Genomic DNA, 22241 nt, shown 5'->3' with positions numbered 1-22241 from the left:
CATAACCTTACCGTCCTGAAAACACCGCCCTCCTGGCAAATACAAGGATAGTAACATCAAGCTGTAGGGATAATTTCATTCAGGAGAGAGAGGGAAGTTCTTCAAAGTCAACACACACACACACACAAATAGCTACAAAGTAGTGGAATGCTCAGAGCACATGTTTAAATGTCCTAGTCAAAGTCCAGATTTAAATTCCATGAGTAACTTTTGGCATGAATTAAAAGTTGATGTTCCATCCAATCTTTGAACTTTGGGGGATGCTAGGAACCATGTTAAACAAGCAAACAAAATGGAAGTAGATGGTTTATTAAAAGCCCCCCAAAAATAATGAGACATCAATCCATCCATCCATCCATTTTCTTTACACCCTTCTTCCCTAATGGGGTCAGGAGGGTTGCTGGTGCCTATCTCCAGCTACGTTCCGGGCGAGAGGCGGGGTCACCTTGGACAGGTCGCCAGTCTGTCGCAGGGCAACACAAAGACATACAAGACAAACAACCATTCACACACACACTCACACCTAGGGAGAATTTAGAGAAACCAATTAACCTGACAGTCATGTTTTTGGACTGTGGGAGGAAGCCGGAGAACCCGGAGAGAACCCACGCATGCACAGGGAGAACATGCAAACTCCATGCAGAAAGATCCCCGGCCGGGAATCGAACCCAGGACCTTCTTGCTGCAAGGCAACAGCTCTACCAACTGAGCCACTGTGCAGCCTGAGACATCAATAAGCTGCAGAAATCGGACATAATTAATCATGCAAGACAAAAGAACAAGGACACGGCTCATCCGTTCTTGCAGCCATATTTTCAAAACAAAAACAGAACAAAAGCACGACCTCCTGCTTTCCAAAATTTATGTTATAGATTTAATAATATAACAAACGAAACACAAAATTACATTTTAAACAACAAACACTTAATAACTTATAATCATGTGGTTCTGGTATCATGTTTAAATAATATGAGAATGGGAAAAGATGCTAATGTTAGTATATGATAAATGCTTTAAATAATTTCATGCCGTCAGATAAAAGTTGCATTATATTAAAGTAAATATTTTCTAAAATGAAAATACAAATACTTAATTGTATTGATTGAAACTGATCTAATCTATTGACAAATTGTTAACTACGTTGCCATGTGAATATGTAGTGCAAATATGCACAGTCAAAAAATATATATATCAACGTGCCAATAGATGAAAAAAACAAAACATAACACTGTCGGTTTGTTGCTAGGGCTTCAAGAGTAAAAATGATGAAAATCCCTTCAGGTTTCGAAGATGCTCCATCCCCCTGAGGACGAGGGAAACCTGCCGCTGTGTCGAGCTGCTCCCTGTAGACATGATCCACAAATACAAGCAAATTATGTTGAGAAAAAAACAGACGAGCTCACACACTAACCACACACAGCAGGTTTCTGTCCCCAGAGCGACCCGCATCCACGCTGACGTCACACAGCGGCGCATTGCTTACGGCATTAATAATGGATGGAGCCGTTTATGGATTTTAAAGTTTATTCAGAAACGAGGGCCGACAGCGTTGTCACAAAGTCACAACAACCCGAAGGAAGCTAATAAAAAGAAAGCACGACTAATGGCGACGGCCTTTTGTGGAGCGCCGACTGCAGTTTCTGTAGGGAAGTCTGTCTGGATGTAGTCGGAGCTAAGAGCGGTGGGATTGTGATGCGACACAGACGTCTTTCATAAGTTTATGATCGTAATCTTTCAGCCATTGTGAGATTTACTGCGTCTGGTTTCTACTGGTGCAAAATTATGACCCACGTCGGTGACACAAAAGCCGGATAAAATACGACATGACTGCTCAGGTTGCAAACGCTTTGAAAAATATTGGATACGTGTCAGAATTAGCACCATGTATGGAAGCCGGGGGGTGAAAAGATTGGAATTGTGGCGTTGAGATTACGGTGGGAAAAAAACAAACAGATATTGGTCGCATTTAGGCACAAAAAGTGGATTTGGGTCGTATTTCCCTTCTGTTTAGTTTTGAGTACATTTGTTAACATCTCGGCTTACCGCTGTGCATCGGGAGAAGTTGGCATGGGCGTAAAGCAGGACGGCAATGTCGTTGTGACCAGCTTCCAAAGCAACGGACAGGGCCGAGCTGTCATCCTGTTGGCCCAGAGAAAAGCTCAAGTTATAATGTTTTAAAGTACAGACAGAGTTGTCAAAATTTAGCCTAACAAAAATAAAATAAAGATGAAGAAAAAACAAACAAACTAGAATTCCATCACATTTACGTCACTTTAAGAGGATTTGTGGGAAACCCTCTCCTTCTCATCGTGAAGCCAGCAAAGCTGACAGCAGCTGTTGGAGGAAATGACTCACGCTGTCAGTCAGGGTGGCATCGCAGTCGGGCTGCGCCAGCAGCAGTTTGACGATGTCGGCGTGGCCGTGCTCGCTGGCGCACATCAGCGCCGTGGAGCCCTCGTCGTCCTGGACGTTGACCTCTGCCCCCTGCGCCAGGAGAGCCCGAACCATGTCCAGCCTGCCGTGGCTCACAGCCAGCATGAGAGCCGTCTGACCAGCCTGCAGAGAGAGGGGTCCTACTCACAAAGTTGTGTTTATGATGGCAGTGAATGTAGAGAAATGGCATTTTAATATTGAGCTGAACTCTGAGGGCATTTGGTCGCACTGGATTTTATTTTGGGGGAGTTAAAGTTCAGTTATTTAAGTTAGAGAGGCTAAAAATGAATTATTACAATTTAATCTGTAAAATTACTTTGTGTTGGGTCTGTTCCACAAAATTCCCATTAAACACTGTTTTTTTTATATGAATACTTCCATATATATCTAAATACTCAGTAAACTAAAGCACTTTTGCTGCTAAGTGAAAGGCTAAAACAAACTGAAAGGATTGCAATAAAGCAACTTTAAGAGACAAATTCTTTAGTAAATGTGTTGATAAAATGTAGATGCGGGGAGAAGACATACAATCGAAAAAATATTCAGTGTTTAGTCTTCTTCTTAATTTTTTATAATGTAATTAAACAATAATTAATTATTGCACCCCCTAAAAAAAGCACATTTGATTGTAATTCTATATCTTTATCAAACTCTTTGAATTAGTCCGCAGCCGACCTGGATGGCCTTGGCGTTGACGTCGCCCTTGGAGAAGAGCTGCTCAACCACCCTCATGTCGCCAGGATGCTCCACGGCGGCGAGAGCAGCCAGCATCACGGGAGTGTAACCCGCTGCGTTCTGCTGATTCACGTTGCACACCTCTGTGGTGAGAACATTAAAAAAAATAAAAATAAAAAAGGTAAAGTCAACAACAAGATAAATATGGTACAATACTCTGACTCAATCAAGTTTCAAAATGCAGCAACCAAAAGTGTGAACTCTAAGTAGATAGTATACTGTTATACTGGCAGATTATTTCACTTATAACAAGATGTTTCCCCCTTTTTATAAATGAAATTATCTGCCGGTGGAAGTAGTGCTTTTTCATTATTATAATATTAAGGAATTACCGCCTTAAAACAAGCTCCTAAATCTTGCTGAAAAGTCACAAGTTAGTTATGTTCCATTTTAAGGATACTAAGATATTTGCACCAGAAACACATTGAGATTATTTTTTTTTTTTTGCTGTTTTTATAACATCTACTGCAAGCTTTCTCTTAAGCAATAATTTATAGACAAAGCAGAAAAGCAAAAAAAAAAAAAAACCTAAACAAAACAAAAAAACAACACGGCTGACCAAACAGTTTGCTAAAGATAAGTTGATAATATGAAGCATCAAACGACCTTGACACATCCCAACTTCTCACATTTCGTGAAGGTCTGAACGTTTGCCAGTGACGGACCGTTGATATGTCACTGCCAGCTTTTTCTGAGAAACATAATAATTATGCTCACTCAGGAGCCTGATTGATGCCTGGATGTGACATTGAAAAATAATTAGTTCTCAATATATTTATGCTGCGCACTTGCTTGTCTCAAATTGATTGGCTTTTGCAACCTGCAGCAGCAATGTTGTAAATCTGTCTGCCACTTCCACTTACATTGCAGAGGTCCTAAATGGCCTCGCCTTGAGTTATATGACCTTTGAGTTTCTTAGTAAGTCAGTCAAAAAGTCAGTCAGGGCAAGAATAGAAGACAACTTATACCACTCTATGCAGAAGTTAAGAAATCGTTTATGAAATAGGACATAAATTGCATGGAAAAACAGGATTTGGAGTCCGGAGGGCAACTTCTACACAACAGCATGTGGAATTATTATTACCACTTCAACTCTTTCGTATTTTGTCACATTAGAACCTTAACCTTCCACGTATTTGTGCATTTTTTCTACTTTACGATAGACAAACCCAAAGTTCTGCATATTTGCGAAATGGCAGAACACGATTTGCAAAAAACTGAAAAGTTTGGCACGGCTCTGCATTCAGTCCCCCTGATTTAACACTTATAAGGAAAAAAATGTTGATCACCATTATAGCTGCATGTCTTCTGAGATTATGACAGATTAGACGGAGAGTGTTTGTGAACAGCGATTATTGGTTTATACCACAGATGTTCAACTTGATTTGGGTCTCTGCGACAGACTGGCGACATGTCCAGGGTGAACCCCGCCTCTCGCCCAGAACGTAGCTGGATATAGGCACCAGCAACCCTCCCGACCCCATTAAGGACAAGGGTGAACAGAAAATGGATGGATGATTTGGGTCTGGACTCTAACTAGGCCATTTCCTTGGTATATTGAGCTGCGCTTTGAATGATTAATTGACCGTACTGGATTTCATTTTTTGCAGTTATCAAAGCAAAGGAAAATAAGCACAAAGGCATTCCACAATTTAAGATAATTAAAAAAAGCAATTAATTTGCTATACACTTCAGTTGTAAGCAAAATTTTGGTATCCAAATTATTTGAAGTAAAACGTATAAGAATTTGTACATATCAGAGTAGCTTTGGTACTGAAAAGGAGCATTAAGATGGTTGCAATTCACATATACTATAAAACGCCTGTAAACGTTCAGCCATGAAGTGAAAATATGGATTCATTGCTAAGGTTAGCTTTTAAAGGAAACATTTATGTACCTGCATCAAGCAATTTCTTGACAACACCAAAGTTGGAGTGAGACACGCTGTAGTGTAGCGCTGTGTTTCCATTGCCATCAGCCATGTTGACTACGTGTTGCAACACTGAGGGTGAAATCCTCCGGAACGCAGACAAGTACTCCTCTACTGTGTCAGGAGCGGCCGACTTCTGGCTGGAAACGGAGAACCACTCTTGCTGGAGCGAGCATAGGCAATCCTGCTGCAAGGGAGAGAAGAGGACGACTTGGGGAAAATAACCAACATACGTCTGAACACTTTCAGGATTTATTTCGCAGCGCAAACCAGATTTTGGATCAAAAAGTGACATTTGGTTGGCATGCAACTGAGACAAATCAGACAAGAGGCAAAAAGAACTGATGGATGTGGAAAGATGAGACTAAAAGATGCATTTGAGAAAAACTTCAGACGTGCTGATGAATCTCGCCTCTTGAATAACATACCAATTCTCTGCTGGACATGGCCAGATTCTCGCTCAGGTGCATCTTTAAATCTTGGCACGCAGAAAACATCCTTTCACTTAGATTGCATCTGAAAAATAGGAAAGTTAGTTTTAGTTAGAAGAAAATTTCACATGAAAATCAAGCTGATGCTGTTTTATGTTGTAGAAAGTTTGTAACACCCTAAAAGTCACACAGATACTTTCTCCATTACCTGTGTTGTCTAGATGATTTCAAACTGCCTTTTGATCCTTTGTTGGAGCCATCTTTTCCTTTTTTTGCTTGCCATCCATCTCGGGAAACCTTTCCAAAGGTGTCGCTTCCTCTTCCTTCTCTTTCCTCGTGCTCGAAAGCGGATGTCGGCTCCAATCTATCGAACCAAGGCGACACGTAAAAGCTAAAATACACCTAAGACTGAATTAATTCATCACCACCGTTTGAGGACTCCAGCTGTGAAACCTTGCTGGAAGTTAAAAACCTACCCTGCAGACACCTTCATAAATTTCATGCTTTTCCTGTTCCTGTGGCACTGGTCCGCACCCTGTTTCTTCATGGCAGACCACGGCTTAGAGGCATTAGCTGACCTGTCTGGTAGTAAAAACACAGGCCTTCACTCTTAGGATTTAACTGCATTCATGAACGTCCATTGCTCACATACAAAAGCAGTTTATCTCCATTCAAACTCCCAAAAAGGTTTCACCCAAGAAAAAGATAACAACCAGAAACCTGTCTGTTTGTAAAGTGCAAACATTTTAAATATTATTTTACATCTCTCTTTTGTAATGTATTATGTATCATACTGTGTTTTGTGCGACAGAATAAGATAATTTTATTTTCTAAACATGAGTTAGCTGCTTTACCTGACTGAGACCACCAAAATGTCAAGCTCTGTTAAATTCTGTTTTATTTAGCGCACCATGTTCCGGCCGGGTTATTACTTGCGTTGCACAAAGCTCTCCCTTCCGCCTGAGTTGTTGACGAAAGCTAACTGTTAGCAGCATATCGTCCAGTTTTCCAGTTCGGCCTAGGAGTTTTTTATTGATTGATGATAATGTCTGGGTCTTCGTCGTTTTTTCGTGGACCAATAAACATCCGTAAAGTGACTGGCGCAATGCCTGGAGTACGGCAGATTTTCTCCTCCCGGAGCTGCTGCCTGGTGGCGGTGCAGAGCGAACAGCGGGGAAGATCTCTGCAGGTGTATTTGTACAGTTGAGCGGATAGACTGAACACTGGGGGCGGCTGAGCATTAGATAATTAACATAAGTGTAGCTTTACGGACGAACCGGAAAATTTATTCATATCATCCCGGTCTCGACAAATGGGTGGTGGAGCTCATCATGGCGGCACGAAGCTGGTAGATTAGTTTCTGTGAGACGGACGAAGGTGTCAAATCCCGTGGCTAACATGAACACAAAAGCTATAAATATCTGGGCAAGGTGAGAGTTCATCTATTAAACTGACTGAAGATGAATACATAAAAAAAAGGAGTATAGACATTTTTTATAAGCTTATTTGTGAGTCTTCCTCTTTATTATTGAATTGAATATAATTTAATATTTTTGTATAACTTTTATTATAATTTGGAAATTGAGCTATTATTGTTACAAGTTAATTTTCTAAACTACAGAAAAGCAACCTTTAGGGAAGCTCAACTGTGAGATGTTCAAAGCCTGAGTATTGAACCCATTTGGATGAACTAGATTTTTTAAACCATGTCACACTAATGGAAACTTAATCTATATGAATTTGACACTCCTTATATTGTTGTATAAAAAGTATTTTGAAAACTTGTTTGTTTGGTTTTCTTTCCATATGTTGTGATGGTCTACCACATAAATCCGCTCATAAGGTCCATTGAAATCTATAGTGACAATGTGTCAAAAGCAGATAAATTTTCATAGGTATGTTCTGTATTGATCTGGATCTTCTGAGATTTTGTTTAGGTCTACGCTTCTAATAATCATGCATTACAAAACAAACTCAGTCAGTCTTGATGTCACGTAATCGCTAAAATTCTTCCACGTCAAGAAAAGAGAGAAAGCATTTCCAGGCACCAGTTCCTCCTACGAAGTCCTTTTAATTTTAGATCCAAAGCCACAAACTGCTATGTGGGACATGACGGATTCCAAAACCAAATATCATTCCAAACATTACAAGTGCATGCCACAGGCCAAACCAAAGGGAGCCACATTCCCGGATCTTTAAACAGCTTTATACTGCTCTGTGAAAAATCTTTAAGCCTGACTCAATAGCATTGGACATTGAGAGAGTTTCTAAAGGAGATAAACTTGGGAGACACAGTGTAGGATATACGTAAACAGAAAGAACTCTGCTTGCCTTGAACTGTGGAGGCTGCTTGTTGCTCCAACATTTTTATCATTTTCTTCACCTCTGATTCATTACCGTCTTGTTGGGAGACGTCTGAGTGTTCTTTGGCGACATTTAAAGGCTGAGATGGGGAAAGCAAATCTGTGTTACAGTAGAGAAAACGAGGAAAGATTAGCATCAAAATGACACAACTGATATACAATGCATTTTACATTTTAGGGGTTTTTAGACGGGCTCTCAAAAGTGTACGCACCCCTGTCAAATTCCAGATGTAAAAAAATAAGATTATGGTAAGTAACTTAAAAATATAAGGTGACACAACAGACAATGTGCAATAACCTGGTTCTATAAGTATTCACGCAATTAAAATAGTACCTTCTCAAAATACATTTTAATGTAATTTCAGTATTTTGTCTTCCGGTTCTTTCATCTCAAAGTGAAATTTATTTGTAAGCATATTTTGAAAACACAAGGGGCGCAAATTGCTGTACATGAAAGGCAATTTAGAATGACAAAATAGAAATGAAAAAGAAACGACGCAAGAAGAAAAAGCAAATGCCGGAACACAAGTAAACATGGAACAGGACAAAATAATAATGCAACAAATTACAGTGAATCTAATGCACATAAAATACAGCTTACCTGTCCTTGTTGGATTTTACAAAAAAATCTAATAAATTCTGCAACGGCATCAGTCAGAAGAAGGGCATAAAGTTATTCAGCCTTGTGCTATATAGTGATGAAAGATATTCCTCAATACTGGGAAAAAGCTAGGACCACAGTGTTTTATCCAGAATAGCTGAAAACACCAGGTGGAAACTGGTCTGGAAGTCTGACAGCAACAGTGACATTTTCCAATGAGTATTGATTTTGTTCAGCATGTAATCTTCTGTTTCTCCACAATAAGATTGAAATTACAGAAGGAAAACAGCAGCATTTTCTTCCAAAGAAAACACCCAGCCTATAAAATCTTCTAATACCTGGTGGGATGACATGTTATAGTTTGAACAGGGGAAAAATTGTTACTTTTTGTCCTGTTAAGGGTTTTCAGCTCTGTGCATCATATTTTTGATGATACACAAAGTAAAAAAAAAATGGTAATGATCAACATAATCAAGTTTCTCGATGTGTCCGAAGCAAGAGAATAGCTTCATCACAAGAGAATAAAGGTTTAATCTGTGGACAAGAGTTGTCCTCACAACAAAACCTTTCTAATGTAGATTAGAAAGACATAAGCAAGTTAAGTTGTGGCAGGCTGATAAACTCTAACAAAAGTAGATTGAATGGTGACATAAATCAAAAAGTGTCAAGTGAACTTTTAACAAAAGTGTGTATGCTCTTGAGAGTTGTTTCTTTAAATATGTACTAGAACAAGTACCAACACATACTACATAAATAAAAGAAATATGTTAAGCAATAAATTGGAGCCTCTGTTGTTTTACCTGTTGGATGAGAGGTGAATCGATGTATAACTGCCTCTCCTTCTGCCATACTTTTGATATTGCTCAGTGGTTTGGAGCTGGGGTAATGGTCACTTTGGTCCCCTGTGAGAAGGTCTCCGTGCTCCTTGAAGAGCCTGTGCATCTTCTCTATGTAATGGTTCAGTTCGTGATCCCATTGAAATTGGGAAGGCTGCTGGAACTTTGGCTTAGGTGCGCAAGATGACATAGAAAAATCCCGTATCCTACCTTCGCCTACACCTATGCTCCTTGTCCTGATAGGGTCAGGAATGTGAGATGGTCCGGAGGCCATGTTGCGTGTTTTTAGTCCCACAAGGAAATTCTCATAAATGTTTGTTAACCCAACACCACAATCTCGGGTTGCCTTGTTCACTGTGTCTGGTGGTAGTTTTGAATAACACTCTGAATTTGCTGTATTTACACCAACTGTGCGGGTTTCCGTTGTGCAAATAATCCCTCCAACCCCACTGCCAACTGATATGGTCCGAGTGAACGTGTGGCTGGTGTTGGTGTGCTTGTCATGCTTGCTGAGGAGTGTGTTAGTGCTGGAGTCATTGCTGAAGGTTTGACTGGTGTTGGTGAAGCGAGACACTGAACTGGATACTGTATTGGTACGCTGGGAAGCCATTTGGGGCAATGCCAGTATTCCCTGATCGACTGTTGTGATTGAATCTGTGGTAATACCTTGGGAAATCATTTCCTTTGACTCGCAAATAGTCAAGTCAACAGAGTAGGCCCCACAAGCAACAGAATGACACTTCTCTTTTTTTTTCTGACACACTAGCTTTTCTAGTGGTAACTCTGTGTTGCTTTCAGCATCAGATAGCTTTATATCTGTCCCAACTCCCACTGTGCTTGTGAAAACTTGTATCCCAACAGCTTTTTCACTGGTCTCCACTCTCTCCCTAATCTCCCAGTGGCTCATGGGCACATCTAGGCCTGTACAAATATCCGTCATTTTAGGCTTGCAAGACACCCCCACAGTTTTTGTTTCTGTTGCTTCACCAGTGCTGGCATCTTGAAACTCTTTGTGATTACCAACTCCCTGACTTTGAGTGAACGGACTTGTTGCTGTGCCTACACTTGCAGTGTGTGGCTTAGCAAAGCAGGTCTTGTCAACACGGTTCCTGGCTCCTGCTGCCTGAAGTTCCAGTTTTAGACGGGTCAACTCTGTCTGAAGAGCTGATTCTTCTAACTCGGTTTCTAACTGGGAAATCCTCTCCTTTAAGGCAGCATTTAGTAGTTGCTGGGCTTCAAGCTCTGCTTCATGTTTTGTGTGAATTCCAAGACTGACTTCAGTCACTTCTGTTGCAATGGATCTGGTTTCTACTCGGTCTGTGTGCACAGACTTGTTTTCTTCATTGGTTTTAGATGAAGTCATTTTCGTATCAATGTCAATTTTAATGCCAATAGAGTTAGTAGTATTTTTGTGCAATAGACTATGCCCTTTTTCTTGCCATGAAATCATATGTCCTCCTTTGATGGTTCTTTCCAATGCCTGCATCTCTTCAGTGAGTTCCCTGAACTCTCTAAAGTCAGTATAAACATTTTCATTGGTGCCTTTGGACTCTGCTTCAGTGTGCCGTTTATTCTCAAAGTCAATCCCATCTTCTCCAAGACATGTTTTCCAGCTCGTGTCGTTTATACTCTTGCTGTCACTGAGCTGAGAGACCAGCTGCCTCTTTTCTTCCTGGAGAACAGATATTTTGACTTGAAGAATAGGAATGATTTTCACCTGCTCCTCCAACTCCTTTAGCTTTTTTAGAGCTACCACCATCTGATCACGGACATGTTGTAGGTGCATAGACCCAAGGCTTGTAACTGGAGTATTTCTGCCAGAACTCTGTGGGCTCAACTTCAGGCACCCGGTGCTGCCTCTACTTCCGAGGGATGAGGTAAGGTGGGCACTCATGTCATCATCAGGCTTGTTGCCATTGTTGTTCTGATTATATGCACCCAGGCCTGTGAAGGGTGAGTGTGACCCAGAAGGGCTTATGCCTCCAAAACTAGCTAGTCGGCGACGGGGAAGAGGTTGAGGGGGAGGTTGGCTTATGTGTTTATGAGTCTCCAAGACTGTCTGTTCTATGCCAGGGCTTGGTCTTTGTGAAACTGCGTTTCTCTCAGTTTGTTGAGGTTTTGGTTCTGCATGTCTCTGAGAGTTGCCTGGACCTTCACCCTTGGAACGTCTGTCATCCAGTAAGGAACTATGTGGCGGAGGTAGCGGAGGTCGACCTTTGGCCGAAGAAGACATGCCCAGTAATCTCGTGTCATCATTGCCAGGCAATGACAGGGACTCGGCAGAATGCACCGGGCCACTTGAAACACCACTCTGTGTTTTTTCCACATCATTGAGAACCCCTCTGGGCCTTCTTTTAAGGCTTAGGCGCTTCATAGTGATAATGTTTTGGATGCCACCCAAGTCCAACAGATAATGGGATTCAGTTCCCTGGTATTCAGGAATACAGTCTTCGCTCTTTTGACCTGTTGGGCCAAGAGTCGAGCTTTACTTTTCAGAAACATGTAAATACATTTCTAAAAACAAATAAAACTGAAGCAATCAGAGTAGGAACACAAGTTTATGGGATAAACATCTAAGTAAACAGTACATACATTACTTTTTGGTTCAAAATTTACTAAAAACTACACATTATGAAACAAAAATACAGCTTTGTCCTTACCTCAGCACGATGTGCTCCTCTATGCACATTGCTACTCAAGTCAAAAGCCTACTTCCACCATGAACTGCTTTTGACCATAATGTCCGTTAGCCTATCCCACCAGAGGAGGAGGGACACAGGAAGACTTTTTCTGTTTTGAGCAGCCATTCCTTTCCAAAGTGCTATGTCTCTCTACATAGACTGAATCCACTCTATAATTACTGCAAAAACTCTCCCTCTAAATGCCCAGCCATTCTCTGTCTTGGCAAGTTTTTAAACCACAGACATCCCCCAATTATTTTAGCCAGTGAGTAAACAAAAAGTAGAGCAACTACTTGAAACAATACATTTCCAGCTTATTGCATTTGTATTTAATTTGCAAATGTTGCCTCAAACCAGAGGATTTCAAATTTTTGTAAGCTCAGAATACAAATTTGTAATATAATACCTGAACACCTATGAACACATAGTCATGTACAAAACATTCAGAAATGATTACGAACTGTAGCACTTGAGATCAATAATAGAAAATCCATAGTTACCTGGCACATTTCTCAGGATATAATTGTTTTGAGCCATAATGTCCATTTACGTCCAATTCAGCATCTGTATATAAATACTGTACAAAGAAAGAAACGGTACACACACTTTACTTTACATCACAGTTATTAGTCCGTTCTCTCACTGCCCCACTTTTGTGTCCACTTTCTCTCTCCACACGCAGGTTCAATAACAGCTGACTGTACAATGCTTGCATAGAGGTAATGTAATACCTGGCTAGGCTACATGATAGCTAATTCTGCAAAACTCCTCTGAGGAATAGGCTAACTCTCATGGCACAACGTCCATATCAATTTCTCCTCAGTAAGCAGCTGCTGTTCTCAGCATTTAGAGGATGTCCCCCTTTTATGAAAATTCTTGCTTTAGTTAAAGACTTAGTCAAAGACTGCAGGGAATATAGCAGCATTTCAAAAAATGTAAAACAAGGAACTAATGTGAATTAATTAATAGTAATAATAAGAGGGCATAGGGTTCATCGGGTGAGAGGTGTGGTACATAAATGTTAGCCAGCATTAAAAAAAGGCAAATACTGACAGAAGCAGTCTTTACGGTCGGGTAACTAGGTTTGTATTTGCTTTCATTTGTCATTTCTTTTGCATGTTTGTGTCTGCCATATGGTTTTCAAATTTCCCTTCAGAAATACTTGTCAGCTAGAAAAACTTGCTCAGAGAGTTTTGGAAAAACTCTCTGAGCAAGTTTTAAAGGAAGTGCAATTGTATAGCCATCAACAATAAATGCTAGAATGATTAAATGTCCCAAATATATTCTTCATTTTTAAAAGTGTGTGCAAAAGTGAGAACTGTGAATCAAAATGTTATATTTAGCTGAAAAAAAAAATCATTTTCTGCTAGTGATGATCATTCAGATGTTAAACAATGTTAACATGCAATATTTATAACCATTAAGCTGTTGTGATAAACTTTTTTAGATACATGTCAGTGTGTCAAAAAACAAAAAAACACTCTTCAGAGTAGTATTTTTTTTTTCTGCTAGTTGAAACTTTTTAAAGGAGAAATCTAAGAATAAGGTTTGAAAGTACAATAAACCATCTCTCTTGTAAGGTAATAAGGGATGAATGCTGCCTAAACCTGATGCTTTGTGGCCATTACAAACTACTACCATAGTTAAATTATGGCAAACACACCAAGTTTAAACCATGGAAGGACAACCACTTAAAATTTGAGTTCTCAGTGAAGCTTGGTGCCTGTAAAACTCACCTGCGTAGCAGCAGGAGCACCGAATGGAAGCTCGCGGCTCATTAGTGTGAAGCAGACCATAAAACTCTAGTTTTTAAATAACTCGGTGCCCGAGAAAAGTCAAACAGCGTCGTCAGTGTGCGGAGGCTACCCCTACGTTGCCGCATTTTCGTCTTTTCACCAATGTTTTTGCCCATTAACCCTCACCTTAACAAAGTTTTCTGTGGATAGGTCCGTCACCGCGCCTGCGCAGACGACAAGGCGCTGCTGGCAGGGAAGCATTTCATGTGATGAGCGATGGTCGTAGTGAAATATTCATCAGTTCTGTTCTCTTCTTTGATTACAAAGCATGTATTATCTTTATAGCTCTGATGTGAGACGATATGGTCATCTTTACCATGGGAAAATTAAAATTCCCGAAAATAAAATCCAATTCTGTGTTAATCTTCTAGTCTGATAAGAACATGAAGCTCGTTTGTCAGATTAAGAGGAGCTTGGAAGGTAACAATTATTAAGCAGGTGTTAAGCATATTTTTAATCAAGGCGCAGCGTTTTCATTTGTGTAAAAGTCGACAAATCTGTTTTTGTTAGCTCTAAGAAAATGATAATCTTTTAAAAATTAACAGTTGGAAAGCATCAGTCTGTCTGTAATTAATATATGAGGTGTGTTTCCTTGTGTGAATTGAATAACTAAACTCAAAGGACTTTTCAATGTTATTCATGTTTACTGAAGGGGCCTAGAGTAAACAAATAAATAAACAACAGCAGCAATAATAATAATTAATATATTATAGTAGTATGTGATATATTATGTAAATATTATTTATTTAATTTAATTTGACCCCATTTGTTCACCTGTAGAAAAGTTGCGTTCCACGATGAACAGCGACATCGTGTGGACAAGTTTTGGAAATACTCTTATAGAAGGTTTTAGCATTTAAGTATGGCGTTTTCTGTGGGGTTTTTTTTTTTTCTTCAATTTGCTAATTTTACCAGCTTTAAAATTTGTCCTGCTTTTATCTTATTTTTTTAAAGATTGATTTATACATTTATTTTGCTTGTTAAGTTTCTTAAAATCCCTTCTACAAATTCACTTTCAAACAGATCGTGTAAAGACCAGTCATTCATTATCTTATGGTAGCGTTTCTGGGTTCGTCTTAAGTTCAAAGTTCAATGTAGGTTTTGTGTTGTGAAGCCGATTCCTGGCCTGTTTTGTGATAAGACTTACACCCAAATAATCTTATGATCTATGGAAATGACATATCCTTGCTCCATTTTATCTACTCATTGCAAATAGACGGTTCAGTAAGCCGATAATCTGCACACCGAGAAACCATTCTTACCCAAATGCACTTCGAACTTTAGACTTTTCCGGGATCCTGCTGTGAAAAGCAACATTGAGCAGTTTGCAAGGCTGATTGAGAAAAGTGCTGACTTTGGGATGCCTGTGGGTTCACATTCAGTTACTGTCAAAACACATCGCATCAACTTAAATAGTTTAAATCTAAATGTATACTATATTGGCGAAACACTCTTTTAACTGTTCAATATCTACAAGAGCTGCTTTTAAAAAAAACCAAAAACATGTGCACTATCTTTGGACTTTGCTCACAGTGTTGATGAAATCAACCTCTACCTGTTGGGCATGTCACTTGTGATTGGCTGGAAGAGCTGCACGCCCCTCTAACATCTCCTATCTTTGCTCTAGAGTCCACTTTTAACGCTGGACACTCTTTCCTCGGCCCCTTTGAGCATTAGGTCGCAGTCCCAGCAGGCCGGCCAGCCAGCAGAATGTCCGATAGAGGAGCTTTCGACACCAACGTGGTGACCCTCACCAGGTTTGTTCTAGAGGAAGGCAGGAAGGCCCAAGGAACGGGAGAACTGACAACCCTGCTGAACTCCATCTGCACCGCTGTCAAAGCTATTTCCTCTGCAGTCAGGAAGGCTGGGATTGCTAACCTGTGAGTAGCACTCAATATTGTATTCAAAGCAATAAAGTATTGCAAAAATGTGCATTCATTTCTGGTAAACTCTTACATTTTGGGGATTTAAGTCTGTCCAATGAACCGGTTTTAGTCAATATGAGAGCATATTTAAACATTGTTTTAGTTTTCTCTGATTGGAGGGTCAACATGAAAATCAGCAGGCAGTTTACCTTTGGTCAGGGGACAAGTTCAAACTCTAAACATGCCGTACACAACCCCTGAGCTCAGAGGTTGAGGACATAATGGGTTATCGTAACTCATTACTGCAGAATATTTAGTTTTGCTTTATTTCCATCATTATATCGCAATCGATATTTGATTTACTGATGTAAAAACTCAGCTTTTGCTGTAAAGATAACTCCTCTTTTCTCCGTGTGCAGATATGGGATCGCTGGAAGCACCAACGTGACGGGCGACCAGGTGAAGAAGCTGGACGTCCTGTCCAACGACCTGGTGATCAACATGATCAAGTCATCCTTCACCTCCTGCGTCCTGGTCTCAGAGGAAGATGAGAAAGCCATCATAGTGGAGCCAGATAAGAGAGTATGCGTGTATTTATTATGTTTGTCAGGAGATTTCGTTGACCTCCTCTTAATAATGATTACAGTTTTTCCTGTCTTTATGAAGGGAAAGTACATCGTCTGCTTTGACCCACTGGATGGATCTTCCAACATCGACTGTCTAGTCTCCATTGGGACAATCTTTGCCATCTACAAAAAGGTCAGTCACTCTGTTTAATTAGAAATACATGGAAATATATTATGTCACTATTCTTTGCAAAAAGATGCAAGAAAATGCAATTGTGGGCCTTTTTTAAAGACTTGTTTTAGACACGCTTGCGTCTAAAAACAGAAATTGATGTTTGCACACATCAGGAACACATAGACTGCTCCACATACTGTTCAATGTTTGTCTTGTAGCGCCTCCTTGTGGCTGAATGAGGTAAACAGTTCAGCTATTGCTGTTATTCTTTCCCAAAGAACTATAAAACCATTGACGTACAGTAAATATTACAACCTCCAAACATCAGTGAGGACCATTGGCATTTTTTACCTGACATGTCAAAACAACCTGGTGGATAACTGTGAGGTGAAAGGAAAATTATATTGCTTATTCATTTTAAAATATTTGCTTTTGCAACTAAAAAATTGTGGCGTGCGTTTATTATTTTCAACCTCTCTTACTCTGGCACGTCTTGATAAAATCAGTGGCCGTTAATTGCCTTTAGACGTCATCTTGTAAGTTAGCAGAGCAGCTGTGTGCAATTTTATCTCGGTTATAAATGTTACCGTTCTGTGAAGACAGGCCTCAGAGATTTGACGGAGAACATTTGTGAACACTAATACACTGCTTTCTAATTCGGTGACTTCTTAAGGCAATTAATTGCACTGGATTTTTTTTTTTAAGGGCTATTAAAGTAAAGGGAAGAGAATACAAATGCATGTAACGCTTCTCCGATTTTTATATGTAAAAAGAAATGAAAACCATAAGTAAATAAGAAAAAAACAAAAACAAATGCATTGTTGATATTGATCTGTCTTTTCACCTACATTTAACATTCCCCTGTAGAATATTGCTATTTCTTGTGAGTATATGGTGTTATAAGAATGATAACAAATACAGTTTAGGACTTTATAGCCTTGTGCTATAAAGTCCTAAACTGTATTTTGACTGTTAATGAAATGACTTTATAGCCTTGTGGTATAAAGTCATTTCATTAACAGTAGTGACCCACTTGTTGCCTTGTAGAGTTTATGAGTCAAATAAAAAAGAAAAACAACTGGAGCTGGATGGGAAAAAACAACAAATGGTCATTTAAACAATGACCATTGTCCTTTTTTTCTTGTTCACTATGCGGTTTATTATTATTATGTCTGTTTATGGTCCTGATTAACAATTATAAATATTCTAAGAGCACAAAATGCAGATAAATACATTGTTATTACTTTGTAGTGCTAACAGTGTCATAGAGGATGTTACTTTGCTAATTCCACTGATTTTCGAACCCGAGACTCGATTAATTTGGGTTTGATTGGTTGTTTCACTGATCTATGCTTTGACTTAACAAGTAATTAAAACACAGAATTAAATGAAGTACATGCTCCATGGCTTTAGCAACATAACTGTGGCGATTTTACAGACAAGGTTGACAGAACCTTCAGTTTGTACTATAGGAATGAGGTTTTGACTTTGTCTAATTTGAAATTGTAATGGTTTTACATCCCGTCAGCATTTGAAATTTGCCTCGGAAAATGAAACAAAAGCCTAAACTTGCAGAGATTTCCAGAACGACATATGTCTTCATTAAGTCTCATCAGTTTTCCCACATCTCAGCGCCATTTTCTGAAAATGATCCCCCATTTTCCACAGACCACAGCTGGTGAGCCATGTGAGCAGGATGCCCTGCAGCCCGGCAGAAACATTGTAGCAGCTGGTTACGCCCTGTACGGCAGCGCCACCATGATGGTCATCTCCACTGGGCAGGGCGTGAACGGCTTCATGCTGGACCCCGTAAGATCTTACTGCTTCGTTGCTTTTCCTCGACTTCCTCCAGCTTAGACAAAGATTGGACGATTGTATCCAACGCTAAAATGTTTTTTTTTGTTTTTTTTAACGACGCTTCTCTTCAGGCAATCGGCGAGTTCATTTTGGTAGATCGAGACGTGAAAATCAAGAAGAAGGGTAAAATCTACAGTTTGAACGAAGGCTATGCACAGCACTTTTATCCGGACGTGACGGAGTACCTTCACAAGAAGAAACACCCAGAGGTAAAGCCAATGCAAGCACAGCACACCCAATGAGACTCTGGTAATCATAAACCGAGGAGATATATTTATATTTTAACATATACAAAATTTGACCTCTGTGAATCTTGTATCCAGGACAGTTCTGCACCGTACGGCAGCAGATATATTGGCTCAATGGTGGCAGATGTTCATCGAACGTTGGTGTACGGCGGGATCTTCTTATACCCTGCTAACGTCAAGAGTCCAAAGGGCAAGGTGAGGAAGCAGAGATTCTGAAAGCAAAAATGATCTTCTTCAGGTTATCCTTGTTAAATTTATTAAAAACCCAAGCAAAGCCAATTGTCTCGTCTTGTTTGTTCAGCTGAGGCTGCTGTATGAATGCAACCCCATGGCCTTCATCATGGAGCAAGCAGGAGGCAAGGCCACTACCGGGTCAGAGAACATTCTGGACATCCAGCCCACCAACATCCACCAGAGAGTCCCTGTCGTCCTGGGCTCCCCTGACGATGTGCAAGAGTATCTTTCCATCTACAAGAAGCATAACAAATGAGGTGCTCGCTCCTTTACTAACAAACCATAGAGCAGACGTCAGCGAGAACACCGTCACATTGCTCAAATCTCTTTCCTCGCCTCTCTGTTCTTTGCCAGGTTCCGTCCTGCGGTCGTAACTCATGTCAAGGCTGATAAAACAACCAAGATACAAAACATCTGTTTTGTTATTACCCAACCCCTGGGCTGCACTGATAAAGACACCAACCCCTTCCCACTGGTGTTGCAGTTTGTTGTTCTCAGAGAAGTTACCCTGTATTTTTTAAATAAAACAATCACAAATCACCGAGTTTCCTGTGTGGTTTCTTTGTACTGAACGTTGTGTAAGTAACAACAAGTTATCCGTCTGTCCGCTTACAGTCTCTTCAATCTTTCCTAATAGAATACATTAAAATTTGTAGTTATACTGTGAATAAGCGTGAAAAAGTTCAAGCTGTAAGAATAGGCCTGTAAGTCAGTGTATGTTTGAGAATACTCTGATTTCTGTTGAGGGAAAAAGAAATGTTAACACGTTTACATACTGTAAAAAAAAACAAAACAAAAAAAACAACGGATTTTTGAAAAAATGGTTTGGTGATCGTCACGGAAACATCTGCACCTCTTCACAGACGTGAACACTATTTTCTCTGACATAAACCTGGCTGTTGTGCTATGATGATAAATAAATATGGTCTCACAAAATTCTTCTAGCAAAAAATGCAATTTGTATGAAATTTGTATAAAAATATGTATGAAATACCCCTGCTATTTGAAGATGCGAGTCATATTGTTTTTCATAACTTAAAATCAAAAAACTTTTTTTTTTGTCAATATCTGGAACATTACAGGATATTAGAACACTAATTTATGCTTTGAAAGACTGTTTATCTTCATTTTTCTTCATTAAAAATTAACATCTGAACAACATCTCATCACTCTAATAACTTTTTTAATATGTATAGAACAATTTGTGCCGATTAATCAAAATTCTGAAGAGATAATTTTCATAAATACCAAAAAAAAACTTTATGTTTTTATTTGTCAAACTAAAGTTTTACATTTCTGTGACATGAGTTAATTGTAGGATGTTTTATATATATATAAAATTATTTATTTTTTTCAGAATCCCTGCTCCACATTTCACACTGCTAATGACTGAGAAACCAGACACAGAGCCCGACGAGCTCTTGAAAATAAAAGCATTTCTGAGTGTTGCCTTGAGACCGATGATGAGTCATAAAAGACCTACCTTGATACACAACATCACAAAACTCAGTGTTGTCTCAAAAAACAAAACCCTTTAATCAATCGAGCCGATTTACGAAGCACAGAATAACAAAACCTGCAGATGCAGACTTTGCTATGCAGCAGGCTGCGCTTTTAGCGTCCAAAAATAGAATCCATCTGATAGGTTTTTTTTCCCACATAAAACACATTAATGACTGGAAATTACACCAAAATGCTAAAACAACCTAATCCTTCTTTCTATTCCTCTGGTGACATTAGGCAGAATGACTCATGTGAGCGTTTATGTCAATTCAACATACATGTCCGCTGTTAATTGGAGACAGGAAGCTCCTTCGTTCTGAAAGAACCATGTGTTTCTGCAGACTACAGAATAATTAATGCAGCTCCCGCACAGTGAAAGGAGTCCATTTTTTTGCCATCCCTCCGCCCCCTTTCATTGAAAACGAAGCCACTTCCATTTTTTTTTTTTTTTTTTTTTTAAACGTCTTTGTCAGTGTCAGCGCTTTGGAGCCGCAGCGCCCAGGAGACACACACACACACACACACACACACACACACACCTACACGCACACGCACACACACACACACACACTTCAGACACCCTTGTTTATTTCAATTTCCCTCAGACTCTGTATGATTATAGGGTGTGGAGTCAATATTTATATTTACAAGAGAAGCGAAAGACAAGTTTGCTTTTCCCTTGCTACTGACTGGTCCGCTTGCGTGTGCTTTTATGTCTGCTGGGATGAAGAATAATCACCTGATTGTTTTATTGTTTTTCTTTGTTTTTTAGGAAAAAAAAATTAAATGAATCTAAAGCTTCGATTTAGACTTCAACTCCAATTGGGCTTCAATGGATTTGACTCTGTATAAACCAGTTATTTACATATAATCAAGTGTAAACATTAGGACATTCCATATGAAGAAATGTCCACAAATTGATGGCTTGTCATTTTTTTTATGTTTGAAGAGTAATTTAACTGCATGTAAAAAAAGTCCTAATAAATAACCTTGTTTTACCCATTAAAACTTTAGTTGAAACAAGTAGAGGGAAAATCACAGCCATCTATCAGTCCGTGCTGAAACAGAAAACGGTTCAGTCTGATTTCATGTTGGACAATGAGAAAAATATGTTGCTGTTTCGGTTTCTTTTGTCTTTAAGTATGAGGGAAAGTATCTGCTTTCAATATAGATCCGTCTATAAAAACGTCAAGCGGAGTCGAGTTTGTTTGAACAGAACATTTCAGCAACAAGGCAGTTCAGAGTGAATTACATGACTAAGAACATAATGCAATAACCAAACGGGCAACAAAGAGCACAACAAAATCATCAAGAGACCATCGTTACAACATTTAAACGAAGAGTTGAGTTGGTCAATGTTTCCGTTGCTATAGCGTCTTATTTCATTGCCTTTGCAGTTTTCTGGTGGCTTGTGTGCAATAACTTTGCAGTAATAGCGAATTTCCTGGTGAATCTCGCTATAGCAACATGACATTGCCCCGGACAGTGTCATGTCAGTACCTGTCATTTCACTTCGTATTCCCACACTGTCTGACTGACACAGAGCCCGTGTCCCAACAGGCTCTGTTTGCTTTACACTCTGATGAAGAGCGCGACGGCGTCGCTCTGCAGCACCAACAGCCGTTCCCCATCTCCAATATCAGTTTTCTTTTCTTTTTGTTACTCGACACTCAGTAGTGATGATGCCAAAAAACACGTCTGCAAGTCGGAACCAACAAAACGACAATGTTCTAAAACGCGACTTTAGATGCTGCGCAGTGGTTTGACCCTTCCAAAAGCTTATCCATTCTAAATATTTACAAAGACTAATCTTTTCCTCATTTTGCAATTTTGCAAAATGAGGAAATATGCAATATGACCCCTGTGGTTTAAAGGAAACCGATGCAAAGGCTTTCACAATTTATTTTACAAAATAAAAACCTTAAAGGTCACCGGGGTGTTAACTGATTAGTGGAAAGTCAACTTTCAAATCTCATTTTTTTCCTGT

General features: G+C 39.5%; 2 protein-coding genes across 2 annotated transcripts; one reads left to right on the top strand and one right to left on the bottom strand.

The window, feature by feature from the left end:
* Nucleotides 1–887: 887 nt before the first annotated feature.
* LOC122819441 (KN motif and ankyrin repeat domain-containing protein 1-like) lies at nucleotides 888–14617 on the bottom strand. The gene is made up of 11 exons (XM_044096177.1): nucleotides 14581–14617; nucleotides 9294–11792; nucleotides 7861–7992; nucleotides 6006–6111; nucleotides 5738–5893; nucleotides 5527–5614; nucleotides 5066–5285; nucleotides 3109–3251; nucleotides 2356–2556; nucleotides 2044–2139; nucleotides 888–1343 (listed from the first exon to the last, which is right to left on the bottom strand). Exons 1-11 carry the CDS (start codon nucleotides 14615–14617, stop codon nucleotides 1278–1280), a joined length of 3744 nt encoding a protein of 1247 aa, XP_043952112.1. The 3' UTR covers nucleotides 888–1277.
* Nucleotides 14618–15438: 821 nt separating this feature from the next.
* On the top strand, nucleotides 15439–19291 carry fbp1b (fructose-1,6-bisphosphatase 1b). The gene is made up of 8 exons (XM_044144804.1): nucleotides 15439–15686; nucleotides 16091–16253; nucleotides 16338–16430; nucleotides 18081–18221; nucleotides 18341–18478; nucleotides 18593–18712; nucleotides 18819–19008; nucleotides 19106–19291. The coding sequence occupies exons 1-7, from the start codon at nucleotides 15517–15519 to the stop codon at nucleotides 19005–19007; spliced, it is 1014 nt and encodes a 337-aa protein (XP_044000739.1). The 5' UTR covers nucleotides 15439–15516; the 3' UTR covers nucleotide 19008; nucleotides 19106–19291.
* Nucleotides 19292–22241: the final 2950 nt, after the last annotated feature.

Source organism: Gambusia affinis, linkage group LG17, assembly GCF_019740435.1.
Source record: "Gambusia affinis linkage group LG17, SWU_Gaff_1.0, whole genome shotgun sequence".
In the NCBI taxonomy this organism is placed as follows: Eukaryota; Metazoa; Chordata; class Actinopteri; order Cyprinodontiformes; family Poeciliidae; genus Gambusia; species Gambusia affinis.
The sequence above is the reverse complement of the archived record's forward strand: the minus strand, read 5'-3'. Positions and strand labels throughout refer to the sequence as shown.